At 37.3% G+C, this 16022-nt stretch overlaps 1 protein-coding gene across 9 annotated transcripts in view; it reads right to left on the reverse strand.

Annotated features, from left to right (window-relative positions):
* cacna1ba (calcium channel, voltage-dependent, N type, alpha 1B subunit, a) overlaps positions 1–16022 on the reverse strand; it is a 149361-nt gene that overhangs the window by 93398 nt on the left and 39941 nt on the right. For all 9 annotated transcript variants that reach the window (XM_046841367.1, XM_046841368.1, XM_046841364.1 and 6 more), the window contains exon 4: positions 1235–1326. In XM_046841367.1, the coding sequence (XP_046697323.1) occupies positions 1235–1326 (92 nt within the window). The remainder of the gene's footprint in view (positions 1–1234; positions 1327–16022) is intronic.

Genomic DNA, 16022 nt, shown 5'->3' on the forward strand with positions numbered 1-16022 from the left:
TCAAGATGGTCAGAAGATCACCAATTTCCCCAATGCTGCGATGAAAAATATTGGAGTAATATCAGAAAGGAGTTTCTCAAAGAAAAATTGCAAAGAGTTTGAAGTTATCAGTATTTACAGTGCATAATATAATCCAAAAATTCAGAGAATCTGGAACAATCTCTGTGCGTAAGGATCAAGGCTGGAAAACCATACTGGATGCCCGTGATCGTTGGGCACAGTTTTCAGCCCTCTTCAGCCCTCAGACGGCACTGCATTACATACAGGAATGCTACTGTACTGGAAATCACAACATGGGCTCAGGAATACTTCCAGAAAAATATTGTCTCTATAGGTCAAAAAAGAAGCCATATCTAAACATGATCCAGAAGCGCAGGCGTTTTCTCTGGGCCAAGGCTCGTTTAAAATGGACTGTGGCAAAGTGAAATACTGTTCTGTGGTCAGACGAATCAAAACTTGAAGTTCTTTTTTGAAAACTGGGACGCCATGTCATCCGGACTAAACCCAAGTTGTTATCAGTGCTCAGTTCAGAAGCCTGCATCTCTGATGTTATGGGGTTGCATGAGTGCGTGTGGCATGGGCAGCTTACACATCTGGAAAGGCACCATCAATGCTGAAAGGTATATCCAAGTTCTAGAACAACAAATGCTCCCATCCAGACGTCATCTCTTTCAGGGAAGACCTTGCATTTTCCAACATGACAATGCCAGACCACATACTGCGTCAATTACAACATCATGGCTGCGTAGACGAATGAACCGGGTACTGAAATGGCCATCCTGCAGTCCAGATCTTTCACCCATAGAGAACATTTGGCGCATCATAAAGAGGAAGAAGACCTAAGACAGTTGAGCAACTAGAAGCCTGTATTAGACAGGATTGGGACAACATTTCTATTCCTAAACTTGAGCAAGTTGTCTCCTCAGTCCCCAGATGTTTGCAGACTGGTTTAAAAAAAGAGAGGATGCCACAAAGTGGTAAACATGGCCTTGTCCCAACTTTTTTGAGATGTTTTGATGCCATTGAATTGAAAATTTTAAACTTATTTTTCCCTTAAAATGATATTTTTTTTTAGTTTAAACATTTGATATGTCATCTATGTTGTATTCTGAATAAAATATTGAAATTTGAAGCTTTCACATCATTGCATTCTGTTTTTATTCACAATTTGTACAATGTCCCAACTTTTTTGGAATCGGGTTTGTAGTTTACTGCATAATGTCTAATAACTTACTGGGAATTCCAGAAACCAGCTTAAGCGGCCGTAAAACCCGCACTGCCCTGAGTGTCCGCAAATCGAAATCTGTCCCAACTGTAGTCAGAATCCTGCAAAACACAGAAAAAAACAAACACCACTTTCAGTGTTGTCTGTGGTGATAAGAAATGACAAAAGATGAAGAGATGACATGGTTTCATAAATACCAATAAAAGATGTAGCAATTTTTACAATGTGAATAAAAAAACTTCAACTTAAATGTATACCTGGTGAAAGGTACAACCAAATAAAATAAAGCCAGTTCACCATTAACGACTGTAACAGTACAAGAGCTTTGGAGGCTGTGGAGTGGACAGAATGACAGATTAAATCTCTTTCACGTCCACACTTTTACTGTGCTTTTAAAGCACTATGTTCCTCAGCATAATTATCTTAGCACTGAGCAGTTAAAAAGACTTTCTCCTGGGAACTTCCATGTAATCACAGCAATTCTATTTAAAAGAAGCCTAGTGGAAAGACACACACACACACACACACACACACACACACACACACACACACACACTCTTTTCTTTTGCTTTAACTTTATCTCCTTGATCCCAGATAAATTCAATGCATTTCCCACTGCTGTGGCTTATCCTACAACTGATTTTATGTCAATTTAATAAAAAAAAAAATTCAGGTGCAGTCAAAGCTAGCTATTTAACTAAAATAACGTGACCTTTGAAAGAAATTCCTGGATAACATAAGCTTACCTGACAAGATTTTTGGGAAGATTTTTAACACTACATCTAGCTGATACAGGTTAACTCGACAAAGTTTCTAAAAAAGGATTTTAGTTTATTTTCTTAAGGCTTTCTATTCAGCAAACGTCAATTTCTACGAGAACTTTTAAGTTGTCATTTTTTTTATTATTTTTGTTTGTTCAACTGTTCTTCACTTATTGCTTTGCTCATACAACTGACCTGGATACAATTTCTTAAAAGTCAACTAAGACAACTAGCTAACATAAACTCGACAGAATTCACACAAAGTTTTAAGTCTTTGCAAAGTCCTTGCAAATTATTATTGAATTATTTTGGAAAACCCCGTAAAAGTCATATTGATCGTTGCTTATAATCTTCATTAAATACCATGTAGCATATGCTATAACAAAATTTCAATAAAATTAAACTTCATAAGACATTTTATTATTCACTCACAGGACATCTGAGGAAACTTTTACGCCATATTCATTCATGTTCAGAATATTAATTTACAGCCAACTTAGTGGGATTACTCAAAAGTTTTAAATTAATAAAGACATCTAGATAATATAAGCTATTTCTGAGTGAAATGTAAAGGCATTTTGTATTTATCGATGTTAATATTTATTAATGATGTTATATTTTTCTTTGCCATGAATTAGTAGACATGAGTCACGGGATTTTTGAAAGATAATTTTTAAGCAAGCTAACACATTGTAACTAGATATGATTTTTTAGAGGAATAATATTAAACGTTTAGAAAAGAGCTCACCAGTCATGATTATGATGTTGATTTTTTAATATTCACAAATCTATATCTTTACTGCTCTGGCAGGTCAGTTAGCTAATGTTAGCACAGAGAAACTGTGCTTTAAAGACACTGTACAACAGCAGAAACTGAGTGTTGAATTTAATTAGCAAACCCTTTTTACTCAATAGCCAAACCTCATGTTATATAAATCTTCTCCACCTTGTCCTTACCTCAGACTAGTATGTTTTACTTCACTTTGTACACTTCATTTAAAGCTAATTCTTCCCTGATGTCTAATTCAAATTAGCTTGTGAAGAAATGGAGAGTTCACACTCCCCTGGAGAGCTGTTGGATTATTAGCGAAGTCAGCCAGGATTGGTGTTTTGGCTTGAACAGCCTTCGAAAAAGCAGGAATGTGTTTTAGACGGTCACTGGGGAGCTCCAGCAGCAGCATTTTGACTTTGACTTCTACTGGAAGGTTACATTTCACACAAACTATTTGAACAAATGTTACCTCATTAACTGTTTGAGGCACTGATATATAAACACAGAAATCAGTGGGGGTAAAACTGAAAAATGGCAATCCAAAGTGAGCCACGTTTTAAAGTTGAAGCAAAAAAAACATAACACATTTCCAGTAAAAAGTTAAAATAACTATGTAAAAACTAAAACTAAAAACTAAAACAGGCAGCCAATTGGGAATCTTGGATTTCCACATATACCCATTTTACACAGTCATTTATTTCATTCCTAATATAATATATATTCAGAATGTAAGCAAACCTTTATACATAAGAGCCATCAGATTACTACAAAAATGTACCCTGTGACCACAAAGTTCACAACTCTAATTTTTTTTAAAGTTTTTAAAGATTTTAAACAATCCCAGAGCTCACCGTTAAGAAAAGGCCACATGCTGAAATTAATATTCCTGTTAATTATTTCTCTACATCACGTCTGTCTAACACATATGGAGGAAAGTTCTCATGCCAACAGGAAGACAGTTTAATTGCAGCAGAAAAATTATTACACCACATCAAAGAGGTTTTTTTCCCCTCTGCTAGAGGTTAACTAAATATCTGTTCATTAACTCCTGCAGATACTAGAATATTAAAATGAAGCAGGAGATACATATTTATTATCCAGGTCAATGTGTGGTTCAACATTCTTTATTTATGGGTATATGCTGGTTGTTATTGCTAGACAATGTAATCTTGAAATATTAACCCAGGTGATGTGGTATATTCACTGTATGGTATATCATTTAAACATTCGGTGCATGGCTTTTGTGGAGTAAACAGGTTTATTTGGAATAAACTGGTTTTCAATTTAATTTAATTCAATTTAATGAACATTTTCCCATAGCAGCTTTTTCAGAGATAACGAGGTCATAAAGTCGGAATGTATACATGTAATGGCTATAGGTTTGTTCCTTGTAAGTTTATCCCTAATGAGAAAGCCAGTGGTGACCATGGCAAGGAAAAAGTCCTTGAGATGGTATGAGGAAAAACTTCATCCTCAGCTTCAAAACACCTCATTTCTATTCATTATAGTTCCATCATTAGGTGATACTGAATGTCCATACATATAAATAGTTTTCTGAGTTTTGTCCATCTCAAAACAATGTGGAGAAATTAATGTCTGCATTAATTACTACAGATGTGTTCAAGACATTTAAAACAACACTGACTTATTTTTTTAATTGCATAACCAAACAGCATCTGGTCATTTCTGAGCTGAAACATCCATGCAAATGTGTAAAGAATGAAGAAAAAAAAAACAAAAACAATACACAAAAGTGCATCCCTAAACATGCAGTACAATTGCAATATCATACTGAACAACAATTGACAAAATAAAAGTGTCTTCATTACAGAGCAGATACCATAACTATATGAAGTACGGCTGTTAAATGTCAAAATAGGTGAATGACTCAAAAACTAGTATCACGTTAATTGAATGATACATTGTTAAACAGTATATGGCGATCACCTACTGTATAATCTTTTTTGAATTTTAGAAAAAATATTTGTGTATTTAAATGCATGTTTTATCATTTTTATTAGTGCAACTATCAAAATTGCAGAGTACAATAGTGTTAGGAATGGTAACACATCACTTCTAATTCCATGATTGTGCTAGTGACAAATTTAAATAAGACAAATCCTTTCATATTATTATTAGTAAAATATTCTTACACACAATTAAATAAATAAAAACACAAACACTTTTTGACTTTCACGGCCAAGTCTTCCATTTCAGTCTGTGTTATCGCATCGATCAGTACTATAGTTTAAACTGCTAGATTTGACTAGAAGCTTGCCAGGATTTCTGCAGTGATTTTGGTTTTATTAAGCACCATGAGAGCAGGCAGGACGTGGAAAGAAAAACGGGCCCAAACACCAACAGGCACAGTGGCACAACCAACAAAATTTGTGTATACTAGAAGCAAGTACAGTAGGTAAATATTTAACATTTTGACTCAAGATCAAGCTTAGTCATAGGAGACCTTTAGTGTGCATTTGGGATTCTGGTAGGTTTCATCAATGCACCATGCAAAGAAATATTAAGAAATAGAGATAGAATCATAGAATAAGACCAACCACAGGCTTTGCTTATACAGTAGATTATTGGCAAACACACGAATTTGACTTGTTTACTTGTTGATCATGTCAGTGTTTTACCAAAATATACAGAGAAGTGCAGAGAACCAACTAATTCATTAAATAGGAGCTATTTACATCATGAAAGTCAGGAAGATTTTTAGCTTAATCCTTTACCTAGTAAGGGTGTGAAGACCAACTACTGTGCATGGACCAAAGAGAAATCCACAGCATAAATGCAACCACCCGTTTTCTCTAGCTTTCTGTTGCCATCTATCAATTACCTGCTCTAAATCAGGTTTTTCTCATAAGTGGATAATATATGCTGTTTTCTCCAGGTGCACTTCTCCTTTAATGCTTCCTAAACAGCTGGCCTGCGGAGGATGCTGATCATCAGCCCCCGCTAAGACACATCTGGAAAACCAGCACAAAATCCTCCACAGACCCCTCCACCACAAGAGATTAGCTAGCTAATGGACCTGCGGCAAACACACTGCTCATGAGCCAGCTCCATTCTTTCAAGTGCATCACTTCTAGAGTCAATGCTAAATGCATCAAGATGCTATGAAGTGAGGTTTTCCATATCTCATGAAGTATTTTAGCTGGGTTATGTTAGGCCAAAGGAGTCTAATAATTCAAAAGCATTTTGGTTTGAATCAAATGAGGAAGTAATATCGACTAACATGACAGGATTAAAAAATGTTGTCGATTCCAAGAACGCTCATCCATCTACATCATGTTACCTTGATAGCTAATATCAACTAATCTGACAGAATTTCTGAGAAATTTTTTTAAATCACATCTATAAAAGTTGCTAGCTAGTTTAAATGAACTAGCCTGACAAGATTTCTTGTAAAATGGCCATGTCCATAAATGCTAGTTATTTACACAATGTTACACAATGCAAGCTACCGTAATTTCCGGACTATAAAGCTTACCCTTATATAAGCCGCACCCACTGAATTTTACAAATATTTTTATTTTTAACATAAATAAGCCGCACCTGTGTATATACCCTTATACACTGAAACTAATGAACTTTACACAGGCTTTACCGAAAGACAGTGTCTGTTACACGGTGTAACGGGTGAAATATGTTGTGGCTCCTTTGAGAGCAGAGCGGCATTTTGGGAATATCCTGCACTGCATTCTTCGGGTATTACTGCATGTGTGTGCGTGTGAGACCGAGGAATATGTCCTTATTATTTTCTGATGCTTATTACGAAGTTTCTTTGACTAACCCATAACGCTGTTGCCAAAAAAAATAAAAAAGCACGAGTTTTGGAAACCTGTCTGTGCTTATATGATTTCTGTTGCAACTTAGGTTTTAGCGAGCTCTCCCTTCACCCAGACTCAACGCGTTACAACGGCTTGTATCTAAACAGTAGCCTACCAAGTAAGTCTTTTTTCACTGTCTTCCTCCTTCCTTTTACAACTACTGTATTTTGGCATCGCGGTGCGTTTAAAAATCAACACCGGTGAAAGTTTTTCTCCCGATGCCGTGCAGCTCAGAACACAGGTGAGGTGCGTTTTTTTGTTTCCGTTCGGAAATTTCATTGGTCTAATGTTATGGGGTTCAGTTTTTTGGCTTGAAGTTTGTGAAACCGGGAAAAACACAGAAAAAATCCATAAATTAGCTGCTTCGTTGTTTAAGCCGCGGGGTTCAAAATGTGGGAAAAAAGTAGCGGCTTATTATCAATGTATGGATTTCTGACAGCAGGTGAAACATTCACCAATATACTGTTAGCTAGCTAGCTACATATAATCAAAACTGACAGGGCAGTGGCTTGAGTTATTGCTTTATCAGCAGTTTTAATGAAAAAATCAACCAAAACACTTGTGATATCTCAGAGAAGTGCATTGTAACACAATTTATCATGATACTAAGTTTACCATCACATTGACCAGGTCTAGCTTCCGCATGTGATTATTTTACTTAGACACAAAATCCCCAAACCCTGGAGTAAAGCTCCCTTGACCGCTGGCACACTTTTACAAATGCAACACAGCTATTGTCACTCTCAGCCAGATTTTGACTGGCAGGTTATTACACAGGCTTTTAAAAGTCTGCAACTCTGTTCATCATGCAACAGAAAACCAAACGTGCAAAATCACACACTCTTAATGTCAGGGCACAAGACGGATCACATTGCAGGACTCCATCAGAAGCTTTGAAACTGAAAGGCAGCCTGACTGTGCAACTGGCCAAGCATGAGAGAGCGCTGGGATAAAATGCGCAAAAGCAGCAGATTATCCTTTATAATGAATCCAATAGTGTTGATTTGTATGAGGTGCATCAGGGTCGGGTTGAGAAATAATGCATTGTGGATTTACTGATGAATTATTGACCAGAAAAGTAGCAGAAAAAACTATTTGCAAATTCAGTATTGATCTGAAAAAAAAACACTCATCAAACTTCAAGGTTTTTTTTTTTATTCCATATTAATCATACAAAATTACAGTAAGTGAAGATGTGTTTTTTGCTGACAGAAATAACTAAATTATTTATTAGCCATTAAATCCAAAAACTGAACTACTCTGCATGAGAGTCTTGATCTAACCCCAAATCGTACCTGCCAAAAAATCTCTCCCTCTTTGTTCCTGATTGTCTTTCTAAGACACCATGACAGTGTAAAGTCACTACAATCTCTGGAGAGCCAGAGATAAGGAGGGGAGTTGGACAGAATTCAGATTTCTCCTGTCGCAGTGAGCCTCCACATTCATCAATCACTGGCTTAAAACTAGCAATGACAGGAATATCATTCTGCAGTCATATATATATATATATATATATATATATATATATATATATATATATATATATATATATATAAACCAACAGGTCTCTGGTCTCTGTAATACAGAGATGGGTAGCATCTGACATGGCTCCTTTCTGCTTTCTAAACTTTGTTATGATGATAAATACACATGCCACATTGCTCTCCAAAAGGTATCTTCATTACAGATGAAAAACTTTCCTCTAACAATCCCTTTTTCCACATGATATATATATGATATATATTCCACATTAAATTATAAATGAAGTGTGTTTAAGTTACCATTCCTTTAGAGGATGATTAGTTTTCTGAAGTGTTTTATTCTTCAAACAGCAATTTTGAAACTTGAAAATTTTAAAATTTTATGTAACATTATTGAAAAAATGTAACTTATTCCAGGTATCACTTACATGAACGTAGTTATTTTCATTTAGTCATATACATTTCATATACATTTGCGGCATTTAGCAGACGCCCTTGTCCAGAGCGACGTACAAAAGTGTTTTGAGTCTCTATTAATGAATAAATCTACACTGGCACGCTAGATTACAAACTTAAGCTACATCAGCCTACAACTCTGTTGAGAGTTTTTATTTATTACATTTTTTATTTAGCAAAGCAAACTTGGAAAGTGTTAGTTTAAGTGTTTTAGGAAGACTGTCAGGGACTCAGCTGTTCGGACATCTAGGGGTAGTTTATTCCACCACCTCAGTGCCAGAACAGAGAAAAGCCTTGTGGTCTACTTACCTCTTATTTATGACATGTTACTATAAACCATACCACATTTTCCAGAAAGTCCTAAAGACTTTCCTTTAGAGGAAAAGTTACTATCTGCTACAAAGCATTGACTTTGGAGACTCCTCTATAAACTTCTAAAAAATCTCCCTACAGAAATTCTCTGTCAGTGCTCCGGTTATAGAACTGGTAAGAAAGCAATTCAACATCACTGTGGTGTTAACATTTTATAAAAAAGGGTTGAAAGACTTTTGTTAAACCTTCTGAGGCGACCCCAGTTTTCCTCTAAAATACTGAGGAGAAAAGAACATTCAAAAAGATTTTAACTTTTTATCTTTTTCTTGTATATTTGTGCATTGATGAATTTGTTAATACTGCATATGAAATATCAGCTGAAAAGATAATGTTCTTGTTGGAAAGCTAATGATTTTCAAGATATGTAGAAAAATGACAGATACAGTAAAATAGTCTATCTTTTAAATAAAGAATGCTACATGCTACATTTAAAAAAATGTAAATGTCACCTCACCTTATATTCTGACGTATCCCTTACATAAAATCTCCCACATTGCTTGAAAAAAGGTTTATGGGAGTTATATGAGTCCCATTGTATGCCCTTCACATAAAGATATTAAAATGGTCAGATATACTTTTATTGTGTTCAAATTTCATAATATTATATTAATTACAGCTGGAATGACTGTCAGAGATTAAATGAATCACTGAACAATTTCCAACCAATCAGATCCAAGAATACAACAGCTCTGTGGTTTTAAATGAAGAATAAAGAATATTAAGATGCTTACTATGTTACTGAGCACTGTTTCAAAACAGTAAATGATGCAATGAGAGAGAAAGCAGATCCTCTGGGAGTAGCAGAGAGAACTGCTCAGGGAAACCCAACCACACAATGGGACATTCCTCGAATATACACAAGCTGGTTTATCGTGTTTCAGCTATTCTTCTATTAAACAGCATTACTAATTAGCACAGCATGTGAGCGATTTCTATAAACTTGTGAGCACTGGTATGCTCTAGCGCATGCAGTGTATATAATTCTTTAGTGTTTGGAAAACATTTCATTAGGCACATATGCAGTTCCCTGTTATTAGTTCCTGACATGGGTTGTGTTCAGCTGAAGCTGTGGAGCAATTCTCATCATTTCTCTTAACCAAGCAGCTTGACTAATAACATTGAAAGAATCCGGATTCTATGTTGATGTTTTCATGTTCTCACATGAAGAAACACTTAATCCTTCTCCTAAGCCGCTACTTTTTTTTCCCACGTTTTGAACCCCGCGGCTTAAACAACGAACGGCTTATTTATGAATTTTTCCTGGGGTTTTCCCGGTTTCACAAACTTCAAGCCGAAAAAATGAACCCCATAACATTAGACCAATTAAATTTCCGAACGGAAACGAAAAAACGCACCTCACCTGTGTTCTGAGCTGCACGGCATCGGGAGCAAAAAAAAATTTTTTTTAAACGCACGACGATGCCAAAAAATAAACTCCCGAGAGAAACTGCTGTGAAAGGAAGGAGGAAGACAGTGAACAATGACTTACTTGGTCGGCTACTGTTTAGATACAAGCCGTTGTAGCGCGTTGAGTCAGGGTGAAGGGAGAGCTCGCTAACTCCAGTTGCAACAGAAATCATATAAGCACAGGTTTCCAAAACTCGTGCTTTTTTTTTTTTCTTGGCAACAGCGTTACGGGTTAGTCAAAGAAACTTAGAAATGAGCATCAGAAAATAATAAGGACATATTCCTCGGTCTTGCACACATGCAGTCTTCTTCTTCTTCTTTCGGCTGCTCCCATTAGGGGTCGCCACAGCGGATCATCCACTTCCACACCACCCTGTCCTCTATATCTGCCTCTTTCACACCAACTCACCACATCCATGAACCTCCTCCTTGGCCTTTTTCTTTTCCTCCTACCTGGTGGCTCCATCCTTAGAATTCTTCTACCAATATAATTCTATGTCCAAACCACCTCAATCTCGCCTCCCTCACCTTGTCACCAAAACATCTCCTACATGCGCTGTCCCTCTAATAAACTCATTTCTAATCTTGTCCATCCTCGTCACTCCCAACGAAAACCTTAACATCTTTAGCTCTGCTACCTCCAGCTCCACCTCCTGTCTTCTACTCAATGCCACTGTCTCTAATCCATACAACATCGCAGGTCTCACCACAGTCCTATAAACTTTCCCTTTCATTCTTGCAGATACCCTACTATCACAAATCACTCCTGTCACTTTTCTCCACCCACTCCACCCTGCCTGCACTCTTTTCTTTACTTCTCTAACACACTCTCCATTACTTTGCACTGTTGACCCCAGGTACCTGAACTCTTCCACCTTCTCCAACTTTTCTCCCTGCAACCGCACCACTCCACTGCCCTCTCTCTCATTCACACACATGTACTCTGTCTTACTCCTACTGACTTTCATTTCCCTTCTCTCCAGCGCATATCTCCACCTCTCCAGGCTCTTCTCAACCTGCTCACTACTCTCACCGCAAATCACAATATCATCCGCAAACATCATAGTCCAGGGAGACCTCGTCCGTCAACCTGTCCATCACCACTGCAAACAGAAAAGGGCTCAGGGCCGATCCTTGATGTAGTCCAACCCTCACCCTGAACCAGTCTGTCGTTCCTACTGCACACTTCACTGCTGTCACACTGTCCTCATACATGTCCTGCACCACCCTCACATACTTCTCTGACACACCTGACTTACTCATACAATACCACAACTCCTCTCTCGGCACCCTGTCGACGCTTTCTAAATCCACAAATACACAATGCAACTCCTTCTGACCTTCTCTATACTTCTCCATCAACATCCTCAAAGCAAATAAGGCATCTGTAGTGCTCTTCCTCAGCATGAAACCATACTGTTGCTCACAGATGGTCACCTCTTCTCTCAGCCTGGCTTCAACTACTCTTTCCCATAACTTCATGGTGTGACTGATCAACTTAATTCCCCTGTAGTTACTGCAGGTCTGCACATCTCCCTTATGCTTAAAGATCGGTACCAGCACACTCCTTCTCCGTTCCTCAGGCATCCTCACACCTTCCAGAATCTTGTTAAACAATCTGGTTAAAAACTCCACTGCCATCTCTCTTAAACATCTCTATGCTTCTACTGGTATGTCATCTGGTCCAACCGACTTTCCACTCTTCATCCTCTTAATCGCTGCTCTCACTTCCTCCTTACTAATCCTATCTACATCCTGCTTTACCAACTCCACATCATCCAACCTTCTCTCTCTGATTTTCCTCATTCATCAGCTGCTCAAAATACTCCTCAACACCTTCTCAACACACTCTCCTCACTAGTCAACACATTTCCCTCTCCATCCTTTATTGCTTGCAGCACATCCTTCCCAGCTCGGTCCCTCTGCCTGGCCAATCGGTATAAATCCTTTTCTCCTTCCTTAGTGTCCAACCTCTCATACAGCTCCTCATATGCCTTTTCCTTGGCTTTCGCCACATCCTCTTTACCTGCTGCCACATCTCCTTGTACTCCTGCCTACTTTTCTCATCACTCTGTCTATCCCACTTCTGTTTTGCCAACCTCTTTCTGTACTTCCTCATTCCACCACCACGTCTCCTTGTCTTCCTTTCTATTTCCAGATGTCACACCAAGTACTTTTCTAGCTGCCTCCTCATCACTCCTGCAGTAGTTCCCAATCATCCAACACCTCTTCACCACCACCGAGCCCCTGTCTGACCTCTTCCCTGAACCTCACACTACACTCACACTCCTTCAGTTTCAACCATCTTATTCTTCTTTCAGTCCTCACTTTCCTTCTCTTCTTCTTCGCCTCCGAAACCATCCTACAGACCACCATCCGATGCTGTCTAGCTACACTGTCCCCTGCCAACACCTTACAGTCTCCAATCTCCTTCAGGTTGCATCTCCTGCATAGAACATAGTCCACCTGTGTGCACCTTCCTCCACTCTTATACGTCACCCTATGATCCTCCTTCTTCTTAAATACGTGTTCACCACTGCCATTTCCATCCTTTTAGCAAAATCTACCACCATCTGCTCTTCCACATTCCTCTCCTTAATGCCATACCTACCCATCACCTCCTCATCACCTCTGTTCCCTTCACCAACATGCCCATTAAAGTCTGCCCCTATCACCAATCGTTCTTTTCTAGGTACACCATCTACCACTTCATCTAATTCACTCCAGAATCTTGCACACATGCAGTAATAACGGAAAAATGCGGCGGCAGGCTATTCCCAAAATGCCGCTCTGCTCTTAAAGGAGCCACAACATATTTCACCCATTACACCGTGTAACAGACACTGAATTTCGTTAAAGCCTGTGTAAAGTTCATTAGTTTCAGTGTAGACACCTGCGGCTTATTATTTTAGACTATATATATATATATATATATATATATATATATATATATATATATATATATATATATATATATATATATAGTCTAAAATAATCAAACTGATATTGTCATATTGTGATCAATACTATTGTAATCTTATATGTATACTCTGTATATGTGTGTGTGTGTGTGTGTGTGTGTGTGTGTGTGTGTAAAATGTTATATTTTTCCTAATTATAAATAACCACTCTTCATTGTGTCACAGTCGAACGAACAAATGCATGACATCACATATCTATTACATAATCCTCTCCCCTGTTTTCTATTGTTTTAATTCCGCATTCATTTGGAAGGGTTGTGTTGCCACAGCTGATTGGAACAGAGGGCTTTTCTAGCATCAGTGCTTAGCGCACACGGGAACGATCGCAAGAGACAAAGAGACTCATCTCCATAGAAACAGAGGGCGGATCTGCTGCCCTCATTGGAATACAACTGAGAGAAATAAGAGTGATCGAGAGAGCGGTAGAGTGAAATGTATCACAACAAACCAATATACAGATGCCTCTTAGGCTGACTGCATTACCCGGTATATTATTTCATCAATACATTATTGTAAACAGTATCAGATTGCACAGACATTCAGAGTGCAACACAGAGAGGGGAAGATTATAGGAAGATTAACTCAGCTTTTTCAAAACTCGTCATCATGTGCAGAATCATCTGGCAAAGGATAAACGAATAAGAAAGGAAAGGCCTTGTTTAAAGAAGATGCATGTCTGTAAGATGCTACGTGATCTGCTCTCACAGTGATGAATTTTGACATAAAGCGAATTTCCTGTATTTACTGACAAACTTAATCTCATGCATCCCCATGGCAGAAAACTCGGAAATACCCCGGCCTGCACGTACTACATCTCTGAACCTAAGAGTGATGCGTCTGCTAAAAACATCTAAGCAAAGATAAAGCAAGATCAAGAGGAGCATTTCCTCGCTTTTACAGCTGTTTCTCAGCAGAAACGGTATAAACCAGTATATCCTGTCTGCAGTGACAGGTGAATGATCTCACAACCAAAGCATTTCAGAGTTGCCATTCCGTCTGAATGAGAAACAAAAGACGAGATAAGAAAGCATCAGTCCAGAGCTGTCACTGTGGAGATGGAAGCAAGTAGCTATGTGCAGCACAAATATGAGACGAGACGTCAGAGATAAGGAGCAGTAATCCATGCTCGGGTGTGTATTTACTAAGCAGCATGGTTTCTCCGAAGCAACATCAGTACATCCATCCACCTACATACGTTGTATTCCTTTCATATTCACAAGGCAAGATAAACAAACTTCTGAAAAAAAAAACTTTTACATGAACTTTTACATGATCTTACATGATTTCTACAAAGTAAATTATTTTAAAAAACATAATTGCGAAATTCAGAGAAAAGAATATCACTTCCTTCTTTGCCTTTTCCTTATTTCAGGTCATTTTTAACACTATTTTAAACTACTGAAAACAATATGTACTAAAGAGTAGACAAATCTGTAGCTCTGACATTGAGGACAAGCAGAATTTGTCTCAAAACTAGTTCATAGAAAACGAGAGACTAAGTAGAGAAACTGTATGATATGTAGATATCCTTCAAAACATGCCATTATAAGTTTATTGTTTGTAGCCAACCTCAGCATGCAGATTATGTACCCAAAGTGTCCCAGGCAGCAATAACAATTCATATATCTGATTTATCTGAAAAAGATTCAAGTCATGTAGCCTATTTCATTAAAAACACATAGTGAGCTCAGTAAATCCATATATATGTGCAGGTTTCATAGTTAAAAAGTTCATTAGCACATATGACTGTTTGCCTAGATGTATAACCACTTAGTTTTCAATCTAAAATTATTTAATTATATTTTTATATTTATATTTAATTATTTAATTAAATTATATTTGCAATATTCTGAATATATTTCTTTTGCTTGTTTTTATTTTATTTTATTATTTTCACACAGGCTAATACAGTCACTTCTGACAAATTATGCAAAGTTATCTGTCTCAACTGCATTTCTGTCATGCATAACGTTTTTTTTTCCTTTTTTTAATTTTCTGGCCATTAATTCCATTACGCCATTATAGTTCCTCTCTCACCAGACTTCCTGATATCATTGTCATCCAACCAGACACAGCACATGATGCAAATTAATGTAGTGATGAATGATTCAGTTTGTTGCTAACCTTCAACACTGATCCTGTTTCCCTATTTAGCCCAAATCTGGTGTTAAAATAGGTGGGAATGTTTTGGATGTATCCGCTCATAAAATAAGAAAAGAACAAAAAATATTTGATCCTTAACTAAAGAAATAGAAGTTACTTCCTTAATCATAAATCTTACAGCTCTTGAACTGAAACTGAAACTAACTTGTTTGGTGAACATTCCATAAAATAAAAATGGATGCAACATACAGAACAACACAATTTTTGAATTACTAAAATAATTCCCATTGGAAAGTAGCCTTGTGAAAGTAGAGGAATAACATCACCATCACTAATTTTTGCCTTTAACAGCACAAACCACTGTGCTTTACGGTTTACACAATCAATAACAAACACAAAACAAGAGTATATTTGCTTTTTTTCACCTCTGAATAAGTTAATAGACTGTTTGGTTTGGTTTAAGTTCAAAGCTTAACATCTCAATTATTTTGCTCCAACAACAATTCCTCTTTTAATAATTGCTTTTAATTTATTCACAGCCAACAACATAAAATTCCCATCCAAATTATTTCCAAAACTTTGGCCAATCAGAGCACAGTGCCTGGGATATGAACTTCAAAAAAATTAA

The sequence above is a fragment of the Silurus meridionalis genome, chromosome 27, assembly GCF_014805685.1.
Source record: "Silurus meridionalis isolate SWU-2019-XX chromosome 27, ASM1480568v1, whole genome shotgun sequence".
NCBI lineage: Eukaryota > Metazoa > Chordata > Actinopteri > Siluriformes > Siluridae > Silurus > Silurus meridionalis.